The following is a 14887-nucleotide window of genomic DNA, read 5'->3' as shown; positions in this document are numbered from 1 at the left end:
CCAGGGCATCGAATCTCAGAACCTGAGTTGTGTCTGTGAAGCTTCCTCAGGTGCCTCGTGAGCTTGTAGATGTGCGGGGTCCATCTCCCTGGTGTGGACTTTGAGGGCCCTCCTTCCAGCCCCTGCTCCTCCTTAGGGTCTCCTGGCTACTCTGGGCCACCTCTACTTGTGGTGGCCATACCTCCTAACTAAAAAACAACATATAAGACACAGGACCAAGAAAAATGGATATGACACAATTGCTAAAACCTGGAGCATTGGATAAGACTGTTCTCTGCAGTCGGCTCCCTATGTCCTGCTGTTCCAGACCCTCACCCACCCTCGCCCAGAGGTCTCAGGGCTGTGGGGGCTCCAGGCCAAGACAGCGGAAGGAAGCTGCGCCCAGCTTCATCCAAGATTCTGACTTCATCTTCCCCATCAAAGCCAGGAAAAAACAGACACACACCCAGACATACGGGGACACCCACGCAAGCCTATCCCCAGCCATGGGGAGCTCACTGGGCATCTGGCACAGCTACATGCTGGCCCAGTGTGCCCTGACCCAGCACCACACACCTGTGGCTGTTGGCACCTGTGCCCCAACCCAAGGGGCAGAATCCGGCACATCTAGGCCCTTGCACATCCTTTCTCCGATGACTCGCCAGTCTATCCATGAGGGGTGCAGCGGGATAGCAGGAACTCTGTCCTCTGTTCCCTCTGCCTGGCTACTTCTGTGTCAAGTCGGCTTCTCAGCCCCTGATCAGGGCAGCAGCACATGGGGACCCAGCAGCTGTGTGTGGGTGTGTTCGATGCCTGCTCTCAGGTGTAGGTCTTTGCATCTCCGCCTCCAGCCCCCAACTGTCCCTATCCTCCTGCTTCCCTGGACCCTCCAGACAGTAGCCCTTCTGCTTTGCACAGCTCCACCCATACCTGCCTCTGATGCTCGATGCCTGAACTCCCCCTAACCTCAGGTTTCCCTCCATGGCTCTCCTGAACTCCAACTGCTTTCCCAAGTCTTTTACATCCTGGTGTTCAGCCAGTGACCGAGCCTCATCTGTCATTTCTGTGGGAATTTGCTGAGGTGGGAGCATGGAAAGGGGGCAGCAATTGGAGCTGAGAAGAGGAGGTGGACTGAGCTGAGCTGGCAGGAGGCAGCACAGGGCAGAGGAGGGAAGGATAGAGAGACCACTTGGCAGGGGGTAGAGCAGGGACTGCAGTCCTCAGGAGGCCCCATGCTGGGGAGGAATCTGGACTTTGGAGGGAAGTTTCCTTCTGCCATGCACCCCCAGGAGAGAATCGGTGAGGTGCGGGACAGATGGGGCAATGTGGCAGCTGGGAAGAAGGGGGAGGGGGTGCAGGGGAGGAGGAGAGAGGGGGTCTGGATGTGGGGAAGGGTGTTAGTAAAGAGGAGAAAGCAGGTCTGAACAGGAGCAACAGGTGGAGAAATAGTGGGGGGGGGGATGTCAAGCTGGGCAAAAGTTGGCCTGGGGAAGAGAGTAAAAATGGTCTGGGGAAGGGACACAGGATAGGACCACGGATGAAGGGGCAAGATGAGGTTATTGTGGAACTCAGTGATCCCAGACAGGGGTGTCGGGTGAGTTGGGAGGAGAGGGGGGGCGTGTGATGACTTGGGAGGGCCTGGCAGGGGTGGGAGGGGCAGTGGACCTGCCCTATCTCTGCTCCCTCCCTGACCTCATGCTGGTCCTCCCCTTCTCCTCCCCCTGCTCGCTGCAGCCTCCCTCCTCCTCACTGTGGTTGGCTGCTGGGATAGACAGGCTGCAGCTCTGTGAGCCCCTGCTGCAGGGAACAAGCTAGGGACACTCGGAGAGCTCAGGGCTGTCGGGGAGCCCACCCTGCCCAGCCCTGAGGGCCCACCTCTGGAGGTTGGGGGCAGAACAGGTGCAGAGGCACTGCAGCCGCTCCTTGCCCAGGTAAGGAACAGAGCTCTGGGGAGACTGAGGGAAGAGTCAGGAGAGGTGGGGGCTCTATCCTGCCCCTATACTCCAGGCAAAGGTTGGCAGGATCGCTCTCAGGAGATCCCCCCAAGCAGGGACTTTTCTGTTGGTGCAGAGGAAATAGGACGGTGCATTGGGCATTGGACTCCCCTGTGGAGGGTGCATTAGGAGGCGAGTTGGTGCTTGCGTGGAGGGCTGGGCTGGACCGGGTCAGATGGTGGCACCAGGTTGGAGGTGTATATTGGTGAGGTGTGGCTCTGGGCCCTGGAGGTGCTGGTGGAACCCCAAGTGCTCTGGCTGGAGCAGCTGAGCGAGAGCTCAGGAAGTTGCCAGAGAAAGCTTTGGGCATCCAGACAAGGACTGCCAGGTGACAGCATGTGGGTGGCAGGGGCTGGGAGGGAGAGCTAGGGGTCTTGAGCCTTTAGGAAATGCTAGAATGGTGCAGTCAGGGAGCCCGGGTCTGGGGAGGCAGAGCCTAGAGAGGACCCTAAGACTTGTCCTTGGCTGAGGGCTCTGCACCGATGACTCAGGGTTCAGGGGGCTAGGATGACAGAGATGCCTCCAGGGGCACAGGCACTCCGGCTTCAAGCCATGCCCTTCCAGGCTTCCCCTGCTTCTATCCGTCTGAACCTCCCCCCCCCCCATACACGTGACACACCCCGGGTGGGACGGGCGGGCCCCTTATCTTGCCTGGAAAGAATTTCATGGCTTAGAAACAACTGGAAATGAACTGAAAGGAACTACTGGAAGCAACTCGGAAACACGACAGCTGCCTGCCTGCTTCCCGGATGCCCAGCCTCCTCCCTCTTTCCCAGTCCTGCCTCCAAATTCCTGGGGATCCTGCACCTCAACTCCTCAAACTTTCTTGTCCTTGAGTCCTGGTCACTCTGTGCAGGACCAAAACCTGCCTTCCTCTCTCACTGCCCCCCACCTGGGAGTTCAGAAATCCTGTCTCTTAATGTTTCCATCCAGCTGCTCATCAGCTACCCAGAATGTGGGGCATCTGGTCCTCCAATGTGCCCCTGCCTGGCACCTCCTTGCCACCTGGATCAAACCCAATATCTGGACCCCCCTCATCTCCCTCCTTCTTCTAACCCTTCTTCTACCTTCACCGCTCCTGTGGCATGAGTGGCAGAGGGAGGCATGGGGACATCTCTCCTGGAACATCGCTCACCACTCACGGAAGCCAGCCCCTCTCCCCGCCTCCTGGGACCTACAGTCTCAGATGAGCGAAGTGTCAGAGTTGGCCACAACTCGAGTAGAATCCCCGCACGCTGAGTCACAGCTTGGGGAGGTGCCCCACCCCTGCCAGCCCTCCAGCCCGGGAGAGGATGCCAAGAGGGTGAAACCATGCCCCCCCCATAAAGGCGCCCCAGACGCTATGGTGGGGGCACGAAGGGGGGGAACACAAGAAACACACAGGTTCCTTGCTTTCCTAGTGCTGAGAGAAAGGGGCTTCTTCCAGGAGCCAAAAGTGGGACTGAAGGGTGGAGGTGACAGGGCAGGAGAGGAGATTGGGAAGGGGCTGGGGGGGGCGGGGTGGATGGCCTGTGGGGGCTTCTCCTCTGCACTCAGACCAGCCTCATGACTTTCCAGCTTCTTCCTGCTGCAGTGACCCCCCCCCTCCCCACCACTCAGGGAACTATGTGTGATCCAGTGGTGGGGAGGGTACTGGACAAGTCCCAAAGGCCTCCAGGGGAGCGAGGCACTTGGGAGCCTCATTTCCCCAGGAGAAGGGCCTCACTCCGGCTAAGTTCGTTGACTCACAGAGCTGCTCTCTGAGCCAAGGAGAAATCAACGCTCTTAGGCATCACCAATGACAGGGTGTGGAGGAACATGAAGGGGAGGTTGTGTGTGTGTACAAGCATGCTGTATTTGTATTTGTGGGTGAGTGCACACAAGTGTATGTGTACCTGTATTTGTGTGTGCATGCACCCTGTAATTTGCATGGCCTTAGACACAGTATGACAGGATTTGAGGGTAGGTAGCCCACCTCATACCCAAGGCTACACCCAAGCTGAGAAATCGGTTGCAGGGCCGAAGGAAGGGCAGCTGCTGTGTGCCAGGCCGCTCTGCCTAGCTTTTGTGACTGTCGGTGTGCGGACGTGTCCCTGCTGTCCAGTACCCTCTCGTCTTTTGCGGGCTGGCGGCCGTGTGTGATGGCCAGTCATATGAAAACTCTTTTTTCTCAGGCCCGGAGAAGTGTAAGAGTAGAAAGCCAGGAAATGTATGTGTGTGGGGAGGGTGCCGTCACTGCCCCTCCTCCCTCTCCAGTCAGCACTTCCCCTCCCCCTGCCCCTTCCCACTACCCTTTCTGGCCTGGAAGAGCCACGGCCTACACCTCTCCCTAACCTTTATCCTGAACGGAACCTGGGACGCCCCCTGCACACTCCTGTATCCACCAGGGCCCCTCTCCTGGCTCACCCTGAGCGCCCCACTGTCTCCTCTAAACCTTCTTTCCCTGTGCTCCTCAGCCCCTGCCTCAGTGACTTCCACAGACAAACACAGCTAGGTAACCAGCACCTAGATCAAGAAACAGGATAGTCTTAGCACCCCAGAATTTCCCCACCACACCCCAAAGAGTGCCACACATCTGTCTTGGAACTCCACAGTTTAGCGTTGTCGCTCCTCAAACTTCACGCAAGTAGAGTTTTTCAGCATGTTCTCTTTGGTGTCTGGCTGTGCTTGCTCAGCCCCACATGAGGGAGATCCATCCATGTTATTGGGTATAGCTGTAGCAGTCTTGTTGCATTATTTCATTTCACTCTCTGAATAAGCCACTTTATTTAATCCAGTCTCCTGATGTGAGACATGGGGTGTTCCCAGTTTTTGGCCATCATGAGTAGCCCTGCCATGGTGGGCACATTCCTAGGAGTGGAATTGCCAGGTCACGGCATTTGCATATAGCTGTAGTAGATTCTGCCAGTTTTGCAAAGTGTTTGTACCATCTGGCCCTTCCAGGCTCCGCACCTGTCCGGCCCTTGTATCTAACCAACTTCCAGGCCTAGACACTGTCCGTGGTCCTAGCCCTGACCTTGGTCCTGTTCTTGGTTTCAGCTCTGAAGCTGGTCCTGGCTTTAAATGGGACTTTTCATTCAATCATATGATCAATAAATATTTATTGAGCACAGATGCAAGGATACAGCACCCAGGAAATAAGCACCTGTGCCATGCTGCCCCCATGGGCTCCACAGGCCAGCAGGCAAGACTGAGTGTGGGCGAGAGAGTAATAAATTGCACTCACAAATAAGTATGTGATGACAAAATGTTATAGATGCTACAAATGAGCGTTGCATGGTGCTTATGAAATCATGACAGGGTCCTGACCTGGGGACGGGATGGGGGCCTGAACCCTGGGGCATGAGGAGGCCAAAAGAAAAGGGGAGAATGGCACGGAGGGAACTGTGCCTGGAGAGGGTGAGGGACTGGCAGGCCAGGGGACTGGAGCGGAGAGCGGGAGGCGAGGTTGTGGGACATGAGGTGGGAGAGGGCAGCAGGGGCCAGGTGATGCAGGGCTGGCTGGCAGTGTGCGCAGAGAATTCGGAAGGGGGGCACTGGAGAGTCTTCAGGGGGAGAGGGGCATCCTAGTTGCCTTTTCAAGATGGTAAGGGGCAGGAGTGGGAGCAGAGGGACCAGCTAGGAGACCACTGCAGTGGTCAAAGAAAAGGTAGATGGGAGGCTGGACTATTATGTTGGTAAGAGCAAGAGAAATAAGCAAACTAAAGAGATGTTTAGGAGAAAATATAGGCAAGTGTGATGAAATACAATGATGTCGAGTGGGCAGTTAGGTTTCTGGCTTGTAAAGTTCGATGAATGGTGGGGCCGTGAGCTATAGTGGAGATCGCTGAGGGAGGTGGGGTACAGGAGGGATGATCATGAGCTCTGTTTTAGACATCCTGAACTTGGGGTGCTCCAGAGGATATGCCAAGTAGGCAGTTAGATATATTGCTTGGAGTTAAGAGGAGATGACTAGGCTAGTGTTATAAATTGGAGTGTATGTTGGAAATTAAAGCCATGGGTCTGGATGAAGGCACCTGGGTGGGTGACTATAGCAGTAGGTCTCAACTCTGGCTGCACATTACAATTACCTGGGTAGCTTTTGAAAACTACTGAATAAAATTCAGTGCCTCCATCATTCTTGCCACATTTCAAATAAAATAAAAGCGATGATTTGCTCTTAGAACCTCATATAAATAGCATAATTCAAAATGTGTGTGTGTGTATGTAGTTTCTTTTGTTCAGCAGCATATGTGTGAAATTTGTTCATGTTGTCCCATGTAACAAAAGGGCATTTTTCATTGCTGTATAATATTCCATTGGATGACAGTGCCCCAATTTATTTCTCCATTCAACTACTAATGGACAGTTGTTTCCAGTTTTGGCTAATATGAATAAATCTCATGAACATTCTTGTACATGTCTTTTGGAGGACATGTGCAGTCATTTCTATTGGATATTTACCAAGAAATAGAATTGCTAGGTTATAGGCTATGTGCTTTAGTAGATACTGCCAGTTTTTCTAAAGTGGTTGCTCTAATTTATGCTCCTTTTTTCAATAGATGACAGTTCCGGTTGCTTCACACACTTGCCAATATCAAGCAATGGCAGCTCCTTCCATTGTAGCCATTCTGGTGGATACTTGATGGCACCTCATTGTGCTTTAATTTCCATTTCCCTGATTTCTTGATGTTATACACCTTTTCATGTTTTTTGACCCTTTGGATATAATGTATTCTTATCTGGAGAACCTGTTTAAGTTTTTTGACAATTTAAAAAAAACTGAGTTGCCTGCCTTTTATTTGTTGTCTTTGTTTTGAAGTTTTTTATTTTAGATTTTAACCCCTCCTCTATTTTTTTCTGACATATCACATACATTTGAGGCTTCAACAATGGGGGGTTAGGGAGGCAGACAGCCTGCTTAGTTGAAAATTCAAGTATAACCATAGTTGTCCCTCTTCACACTTGAATTTCTAACCCCCAGTTGAGCCTGAACAATGTGGGGTTGAGATGCATGGGTGAACTGAAAAAAATCGGTCAAGGGACAATCGTATTTCCTCCCAGTCTGCAGCTCATCTTCTTATTCTCTTAATGGTGTCTTTTGATTTCCAGAAGTTATCGATTTCAGTGAGGTCCAATGTAGCAATCTCATTTTCTATGGTTAAGTTTTGTGTGGTTAGGTTTTAAGAAATCTTTGTGTACTCCAAGGTCATAAAGATATTCTCCTGTATTTTCTTCCGTAAGATAATGTTCTGAAAGTTATTGCTTTACCTTTCACAACTAGGTCCATTAGATTCATTTCAAATTAATTTTTGTATGTGGACATAAGTTAGAGACAGGTGTTTTTTCCATATGTATTTTTGTTGGCCAAGCACAATTTATCAAAAAGACCATCTATCCCCTCTTAATGACACCTTTGTCATTAATCAGGTGACCACAAATGTTGTGGGTCTGTCTCTGGACCCTGTTCTGTTCTGTCTATCCTTGCACCAGTATAAGAGGTTTTGATGCTTGATAATGTAAGTCCTGAGGAAAAGGGCTTTTTTTAAAAATGGGAGATATTTGAGCTCATATAAAAGTCGACGGAAGGAACTAGCTGAGAGTGAGAGGTTCAATAAAAGAGAGAGAGGACAATCTACACCTGAAGTTTCCTGAGAAGATAGGAGGAGCTGGGATCCAGGTGTTTGTGAAAGGATTGGCCTCAGATGCTCATCCACTAATGCATTCAACATTAATGTGTCGGACAGCCCGTGTGCCAGCCACAGGCACAGCCGTGCGCTTCTCATGGAGCTCCCATTCTAGTAGTTGGAGAAAGCAACGAACCAGTGTCTCACAACAGATGATTCGGGCAGCAGAGAATGCCACGAAGGACATAAGTGGGATACAATGGGGGCAGTAATGAAGACTGCTTCAACTGGGCAGCAAGGAAGGCCTCTGGGTGTCAATGGCATATGAGTTAAGATCTGAACAAGCAGGAGCCCACCTTTAAGAGCTGAGCGAAGAGCATCCCAGACAGGGAACATACGGTGCAAAGGCCCTTAGGCTAACACAAGCTTGTGGTGTCTGTGGAACAAACAAAGGACCAGTGTGGGTAGAATAGGGAAAAGAGGTGGGGAGCAGGGTAACCAAATGACATCAGAGAGTGAGTTAGAGAGCAAATCTCTCCAAGGAGGGCGTTCCTTGGGGTTGGGTTAAATGTGGATTTTTGTACATGTGAGTTGGGTAGATTAGTTGTGGGTGGTGGGACTGTTGTTAATGTGTGTGTTGGGGGGTGGGGGGGCATCTTGTCTTTGTGAAACTGCTTCACACTTGCCCTCTCTCCCTGCAGCCTCCTGAACGATGCCAGCCCAATGTTCCCTCACCTTCAGCCTGGCCCTCCTACTGCTGCTGGGCACAGTCAGAGCAGGCCCTTTCTCTTCACGCTCCAACATGACGCTCCCAGCCCCACGGCCCCCTCCTCAGCCAGGGGGCCGAACAGCAGAGCCAAGAGGAGGGAAACCCTCTTCTCAGCTTTACGAGCACACCGTGGAAGGAGGGGAAAAGCAGGTGGTGTTTACCCACCGCATTAACCTGCCCCCTTCGGCCGGCTGTGGCTGTCCCCCAGGCACTGAGCCCCCGGTCCCTGCTTCAGAGGTGCAGGCCTTGAGGGTCCGGCTAGAGATCCTGGAGGAGCTGGTGAAGGGGCTCAAGGAACAGTGCACTGGGGGATGTTGTTCTGCTGCTGCCCAGGCTGGCACAGGTGAGCAGTCTACCACAGGAGGGGCACAGAAAAAGAGGCAGGTGGAGAAGTTGGGTGGGCATTGCCAGTCTATAAAGGACCTGGGTATGAATTAGAAAAAGGCACTTACCTCTTCCTCACTCTTGGGGGTGGCGAGTGCAGCCCAGGGCACAGCTTGGAGAGGGGAGCCATTTGACTGGCCAGATGCCAGCTCCCCTCTCCTCCCAGCATATGCTCGGGCTCTGGTAGACCACATATATTGCGAGGGAGCAGCTGGAGGCTAAGGTGGCCTCATGAAATGAGACTGGCCCTGCTGGAGGGGACAACTCCGGAGCAGTATATGGGCCCAGCCTCTCCTCCAGAAAAACTGAGGCCCTCCTCTCGCTCTTACTCCAGGCCAGACAGACGTCCGTAGCCTCTGCAGTCTCCACGGTGTGTTTGACTTGAGCCGCTGCGCCTGCTCCTGCGAGCCAGGCTGGGGGGGGCCCACCTGCTCGGACCCCGCAGACGCCGGGGTGTCCCCTTCCCCCCCACCTGCTTCCGGGTCCTGCCCGGACGACTGCAACGACCAGGGGCGCTGTGTCCGCGGGCGCTGCGTGTGCTTCCCCGGCTACAGCGGCCCCAGCTGCGGCCGGCCCTCCTGCCCCGGGGACTGCCGCGGCCGCGGGCGTTGCGTGCAGGGCGTGTGCGTGTGCCGGCCGGGCTTCTCGGGCGACGACTGCGGCCTGCGCTCCTGCCCCCGCGGCTGCAGCCAGAGGGGGCGCTGCGAGGACGGGCGCTGCGTGTGCGACGCGGGCTACGCGGGCGAGGACTGCGCGGTGCGGAGCTGCCCCCGCGGCTGCAGCCAGAGGGGGCGCTGCGAGGACGGGCGCTGCGTGTGCGACGCGGGCTACGCGGGCGAGGACTGCGGCTCGCGCACCTGCCCCGGGGACTGTGGCGAAGGCGGGCGCTGCGTGGACGGCCGCTGCGTGTGCTGGCCCGGCTACGCGGGCGAGGACTGCGGCACGCGGACGTGCCCGCGCGCCTGCCGGGGCCGCGGGCGCTGCGAGGACGGCGAGTGCATCTGCGACGCGGGCTACAGCGGGGACGACTGCGGCGTGCGCAGCTGTCCGGGCGACTGCAACCAAAGGGGCCGCTGCGAGGACGGCCGCTGCGTGTGCTGGCCGGGGTACACGGGGCCCGACTGCGCCGCGCGCGCCTGCCCCCGCGACTGCCGGGGCCGCGGGCGCTGCGAGGACGGCGTGTGCGTGTGCCACGCGGGCTACAGCGGCGAGGACTGCGGCGCGCGCGGCTGCCCTGGGGACTGCCGCGGCCGGGGCCGGTGCGAGAGCGGCCGCTGCGTGTGCTGGCCCGGGTACACGGGCCGCGACTGCGGCGCGCGCGCCTGCCCTGGCGACTGCCGCGGGCGCGGGCGCTGCGTGGACGGCCGCTGCGTGTGCAACCCGGGCTTCACGGGCGAGGACTGCGGCAGCCGTCGATGCCCCGGGGACTGCCGCGGTCGAGGCCGCTGCGAGGACGGCGTGTGCGCGTGCGACGCGGGCTTCGAGGGGGAGGACTGCGGCGCGCGCAGCTGCCCCGCAGGCTGCCGAGGGCGCGGCCGGTGCCTGGACGGACGCTGCGCGTGCGACGACGGCTATTCTGGCGACGACTGCGGCGTGAGGCGGTGCCCGCGCGACTGTAGCCAGCGCGGCGTGTGCCAGGATGGCGCCTGCGCCTGCTGGGAGGGCTACGCGGGCGAGGACTGCAGCCTCCGTACCTGCCCCTCCAACTGCCACGGGCGCGGCCGCTGCGAGGACGGGCGCTGCGCGTGCGACCCTGGCTACGCCGGCCCCTCCTGCGCCGCCCGCACCTGCCCCGCCGACTGCCGGGGCCGCGGGCGCTGCGTGCAGGGAGTGTGCCTGTGCCACGCGGGCTACAGCGGCGAGGACTGTGGGCAGGAGGAGCCCCCGGCCAGCGCCTGCCCCGGGGGCTGTGGGCCGCGGGAGCTGTGCCGCGCCGGGCGGTGCGTGTGCGTGGAGGGCTTCGGCGGCCCCGACTGCGCCGTGCAGGCCTGCCCCGAGGACTGCCGCGGCCGGGGCGAGTGTCGGGGCGGCAGCTGCCTCTGCCAGGAGGGCTACGCGGGGGCGGACTGCGGGGAAGGTGAGCGGACTCTGAGCCGCTGGGGGCGCGCCCTGGGGCCCGGGCGCCGGGGGCCGGGGCAGGGTGCAGGGAGTCATACACGGGCAGCGAGCAGTCGGGGGGCCGGGGGCTGGGGCAGGGTGCAGGGAGGTCATACACGGGCAGCGAGCAGTCGGGGGGCGGGCGCCGGGGCAGGGTGCAGGGAGTCATACACGGGCAGCGAGCAGTCGGGGGGCCGGGGGCTGGGGCAGGGTGCAGGGAGTCATACACGGGCAGCGAGCAGTCGGGGGGCGGGCGCCGGGGCAGGGTGCAGGGAGTCATACACGGGCAGCGAGCAGTCGGGGGGCCGGGGGCTGGGGCAGGGTGCAGGGAGTCATACACGGGCAGCGAGCAGTCGGGGGGCCGGGGGCTGGGGCAGGGTGCAGGGAGGTCATACACGGGCAGCGAGCAGTCGGGGGGCCGGGGGCTGGGGCAGGGTGCAGGGAGGTCATACACGGGCAGCGAGCAGTGGGGGGCCGGGGGCTGGGGCAGGGTGCAGGGAGGTCATACACGGGCAGCGAGCAGTCGGGGGGCCGGGGGCTGGGGCAGGGTGCAGGGAGTCATACACGGGCAGCGAGCAGTCGGGGGGCCGGGGGCTGGGGCAGGGTGCAGGGAGTCATACACGGGCAGCGAGCAGTCGGGGGGCCGGGGGCTGGGGCAGGGTGCAGGGAGGTCATACACGGGCAGCGAGCAGTCGGGGGGCGGGCGCCGGGGCAGGGTGCAGGGAGTCATACACGGGCAGCGAGCAGTCGGGGGGCCGGGGGCTGGGGCAGGGTGCAGGGAGTCATACACGGGCAGCGAGCAGTCGGGGGGCGGGCGCCGGGGCAGGGTGCAGGGAGTCATACACGGGCAGCGAGCAGTCGGGGGGCCGGGGGCTGGGGCAGGGTGCAGGGAGGTCATACACGGGCAGCGAGCAGTCGGGGGGCGGGCGCCGGCGTCGCCAGGGCGCAGAGCCGTGGCGCAGGCCCGCAGGCAGCGCCTGCTCTCCCATCCACGAGCGGTTTGGGGGCCCTCTGGTTGCTTTTGGAGAGATACCGTGTCCCTGGAGCTGGGGGACGCTGAAGGAGACCCAGGGCCTGCTGGGGCCTCTGCTAGCTTTGCCCCACCCCAGAGAGGAGTGTCAACTAGGCCTGGTCTCTTCGTGTGGCCCCGAGGAGGGGCCTGTGATAGTGGGGGTCAGGTGGGGCTGCCTTGGGCTAACCAGCTTCCTATATCCCATTCTTCCGGGCAGAGGTGCCAGCCGTTGAGGGCATGAGGATGCATCTCCTGGAGGAGACGACAGTCCGGACAGAGTGGACCCGGGCTCCTGGCCCTGTGGATGCCTATGAAATTCAGTTCATCCCCACGGTGAGAGCCCACTCCAGGAGGGGGCCGAGAGGGCAGGACCCGGGGAGGGGGTGCCCACCTCACACAGGACATTCCAGGTAATCAGTGGTTGAGCCCAGATGTCTGGGTTCCTGAAGCTGCCTCCCCCAAAAGCACTGGCCCACTGGGGCTGGAACACCTCTGGTGGCAGTGAGCTCAGTACTCTCTGAGGCTGTCCAGTCCTTAGTTGGTCATCACTGCTAGTCAGTTCTTTTTGTTGTTGCTAAGTCCAAACCTGCTCCATTCTAACGTCCATCCAGTGGCCCTGCTGGGCCTTCACCAGCAGCCGGGGTGGTGTTTTGGTTGCCCTGCATCCTACACCACAGGCTTTCAGGGATTTGAAGACCTTCGGCCTTCAAGTCCCCCTTCATTCTCACGGGCAAAACCCGCTGGTTCCTGCACCCCTTTCCCTAGGTCTTTAGTCTAGAATTCTTCCCCTCTGGGGTTCCCTCTTCTAGTGCCTCCTGCTTTTTGCATTTGTTCCCAAAACACGAGCGCACAGAAGAGCCCAGCCATTCCGGTAACACTGGCGACACTGGTGTTTCCCTCAGAGCTGACAGGTATTAACTTGTGCTCACACAAACGGTCGGCTGCTCTGATCATATTTGTTTTTTAAAAGAACTTTTTGTTATAAAACTTGTAGAGGCTTAGTGTAGGAACTTTAGAAAATATGGATAAATAAGAAAAAAGAAAGAAGGAAGGAAAAAAGACAGCATTGACCTATATACACTTTTTTACCCTAAACACAGGGCTTGGCAGTTGGCTCAGTCCCATGCTATCTTCTGGTTTGGGCCAGGCCGTCCAGGCTGTTGCGATGATTCTGTCTGTGAAGCGGTGCTCCCGCCTCTGTGTTGTCAGTGCTCTGTCTCCTTCCAACTCGCTCTTAAAATACCTGGGGGCACCCTAAAGGCGAGCCTGGTGGCCTCTCATCAGACACTTCCCTCCGTGCGGATTGGGCCTTCGTGATGGGCTCGGCGTCCTAGTCCCAAATCACCTGGCCTTTCTGCTGTCCAACTCCTGCTTTCCCGCATCAGCCCACAGATGTGGTGGATAGGCCAAGCCACCTCCTCTCTGCCCAGCCAGGACTCTGCAGGCAGAAGTAACTCCCAGGGCCTAAGCCCCAGGAGGGCTCTGGGACGCGGGCGGCTCCGAGGTGCTGCTGTTACCCCTGCCCCAACCAGCCTACTTATTCCTACCACACCCCAGCCGACCCTGGCCAGGTTCTGTCTCTCCTCGCCCGATAGAAACAGAGGTAGAAGTCCTTTGCTGTACAACCAGGATAGCTTGGGTTTTTTTCCTTCTGTTTGAATTTTTTTTTTTAACTTGGTATAGAAATAATTTAATCACAAGACAAGAATTTGGCAACTAGAAAAAAAACAAATAATTCTTGGCTGCTTCACACTAAAATAAGCACTGTTAAAATTTTAAAGTGTTTCTCCCACTCTCTTCTTTTCTGTGTATATTATTTACATAGTTCTAATCTTGAGAGGTGGGACTTTTAAAAGGAACTTTCCAAAGAAACTTGAGGGAAAGTGGAACTAAAATAAACACTTGAGATGGAGGAAGCGTGCAGGGCAGCACAGCCTTCTGCTCCTCGTAAGCACGAGCCCACCCTTGGGTGTTCTCAAGAGGTGGGGCTTCCCGGCCGAAGCCCTGGCTTCCTCCCTCAGGCGGGGCTGGGTGGCGGGGAGCTGGCCTGTGCCCGGCTCGGCCCTGTTTTGCAGCTTGTGTGCTCTTCTCCGGGCGTGGGCCTCTGTCACGCTCCCGGGCCCCTCCGAGCCGGGTGTGAACAATGCTCCTGTGAAATGGCCCCCGGACACTCCTGTTCATCTCCCCATTATCCTGTGCGACCAGCCTCAGACTATTTTCTGTACTTTCTGTGGCTGGCCCCTGGAACCGCGCCTCTTGCCTTAGCCAGTGCTCTCTATCCTATTCTGTCGGCACAGAGAATATTCAGTAGCTGGCTGTCCTCTGGCCACTGCCATCTTCCTAGAAGCCTGCCTTTCCCTACCTTATCCGAAACACTTCTCTCTCAAAGCTCAAACTCTGCTGTTTCTGGCCGAGGACACACCTAGCTATTGGAATGATTTTAACGTGGGAGAGGAACAATCCTCTCTGCATACTCGGCCTTGTTACTGTGACTTGGTGGTTCTCAAAGTGTGTTCCCTGGATCTGCAGCATTAGCACCACCTGGGAGCTTGTTGGATATGCAAATTGTTGAATTCCACTGCCAGGTCTACTGACTCAGAAGCTCTGGGGGTGGAGCGCAGTGACCTGTGTTGCCGCAAGCCCTCCCGGTGGTTCTGATGCACACGAGCCTGAGGATCACTGACTTGCTATTTTGGAAAATGCTGGCCCCTCCATGAATATGAGAGAAAGCATGAGGAAACTGAGGGAGTTGACCCCTGATCAGAAGGAGGTCAGGGATTCCTCGTCTGGGTATGTTCTACAATCTGGAGACCAGGGCTACACCAAGCTTTCATTGGGTCACAAGGCTTTGCAGCCTCAGAAAAGTTTGTGTTTGAGTCTGGTCTGAAGAGGGGGATGAGGGTGACGTAAGGTCCAAGGGCCAGCCAAGGTGGAGTCCCCCACCTGGGGCCACAGGCTGATTTTGAGAATAGGGTTAGAAACTAGCCAAGGACAATCAGTGAAGCAGCCAAGCTTTTGCTAAGGGGCAGAGCCAGCTGCTGGCATCTGGCTAGAGAGCCTGCCTTAG

The 14887-nt window shown here is 57.4% G+C and overlaps 1 protein-coding gene across 2 annotated transcripts in view; it reads left to right on the top strand.

Moving 5' to 3' along the window:
* The first annotated feature begins 1726 nt into the window (after positions 1-1726).
* The window catches only part of TNXB (tenascin XB), a 47238-nt gene continuing 34077 nt past the window's right edge, over positions 1727-14887 (top strand). Inside the window, exons 1-4 of one of the 2 annotated variants that reach the window (XM_081141330.1) lie at positions 1727-1910; positions 8260-8670; positions 9046-10788; positions 12038-12153. In XM_081141330.1, coding sequence (XP_080997456.1) covers positions 8271-8670; positions 9046-10788; positions 12038-12153 — 2259 coding nt within the window. In that variant the 5' untranslated portion in view covers positions 1727-1910; positions 8260-8270. The remainder of the gene's footprint in view (positions 1911-8259; positions 8671-9045; positions 10789-12037; positions 12154-14887) is intronic. The other variant, XM_081141331.1, reaches the window with a different exon arrangement.

This window comes from Miniopterus schreibersii (genome assembly GCF_964146895.1).
Source record: "Miniopterus schreibersii genome assembly, chromosome: 6".
Lineage (NCBI taxonomy): Eukaryota > Metazoa > Chordata > Mammalia > Chiroptera > Miniopteridae > Miniopterus > Miniopterus schreibersii.
This window is presented reverse-complemented; position numbering and strand designations above follow the sequence as displayed.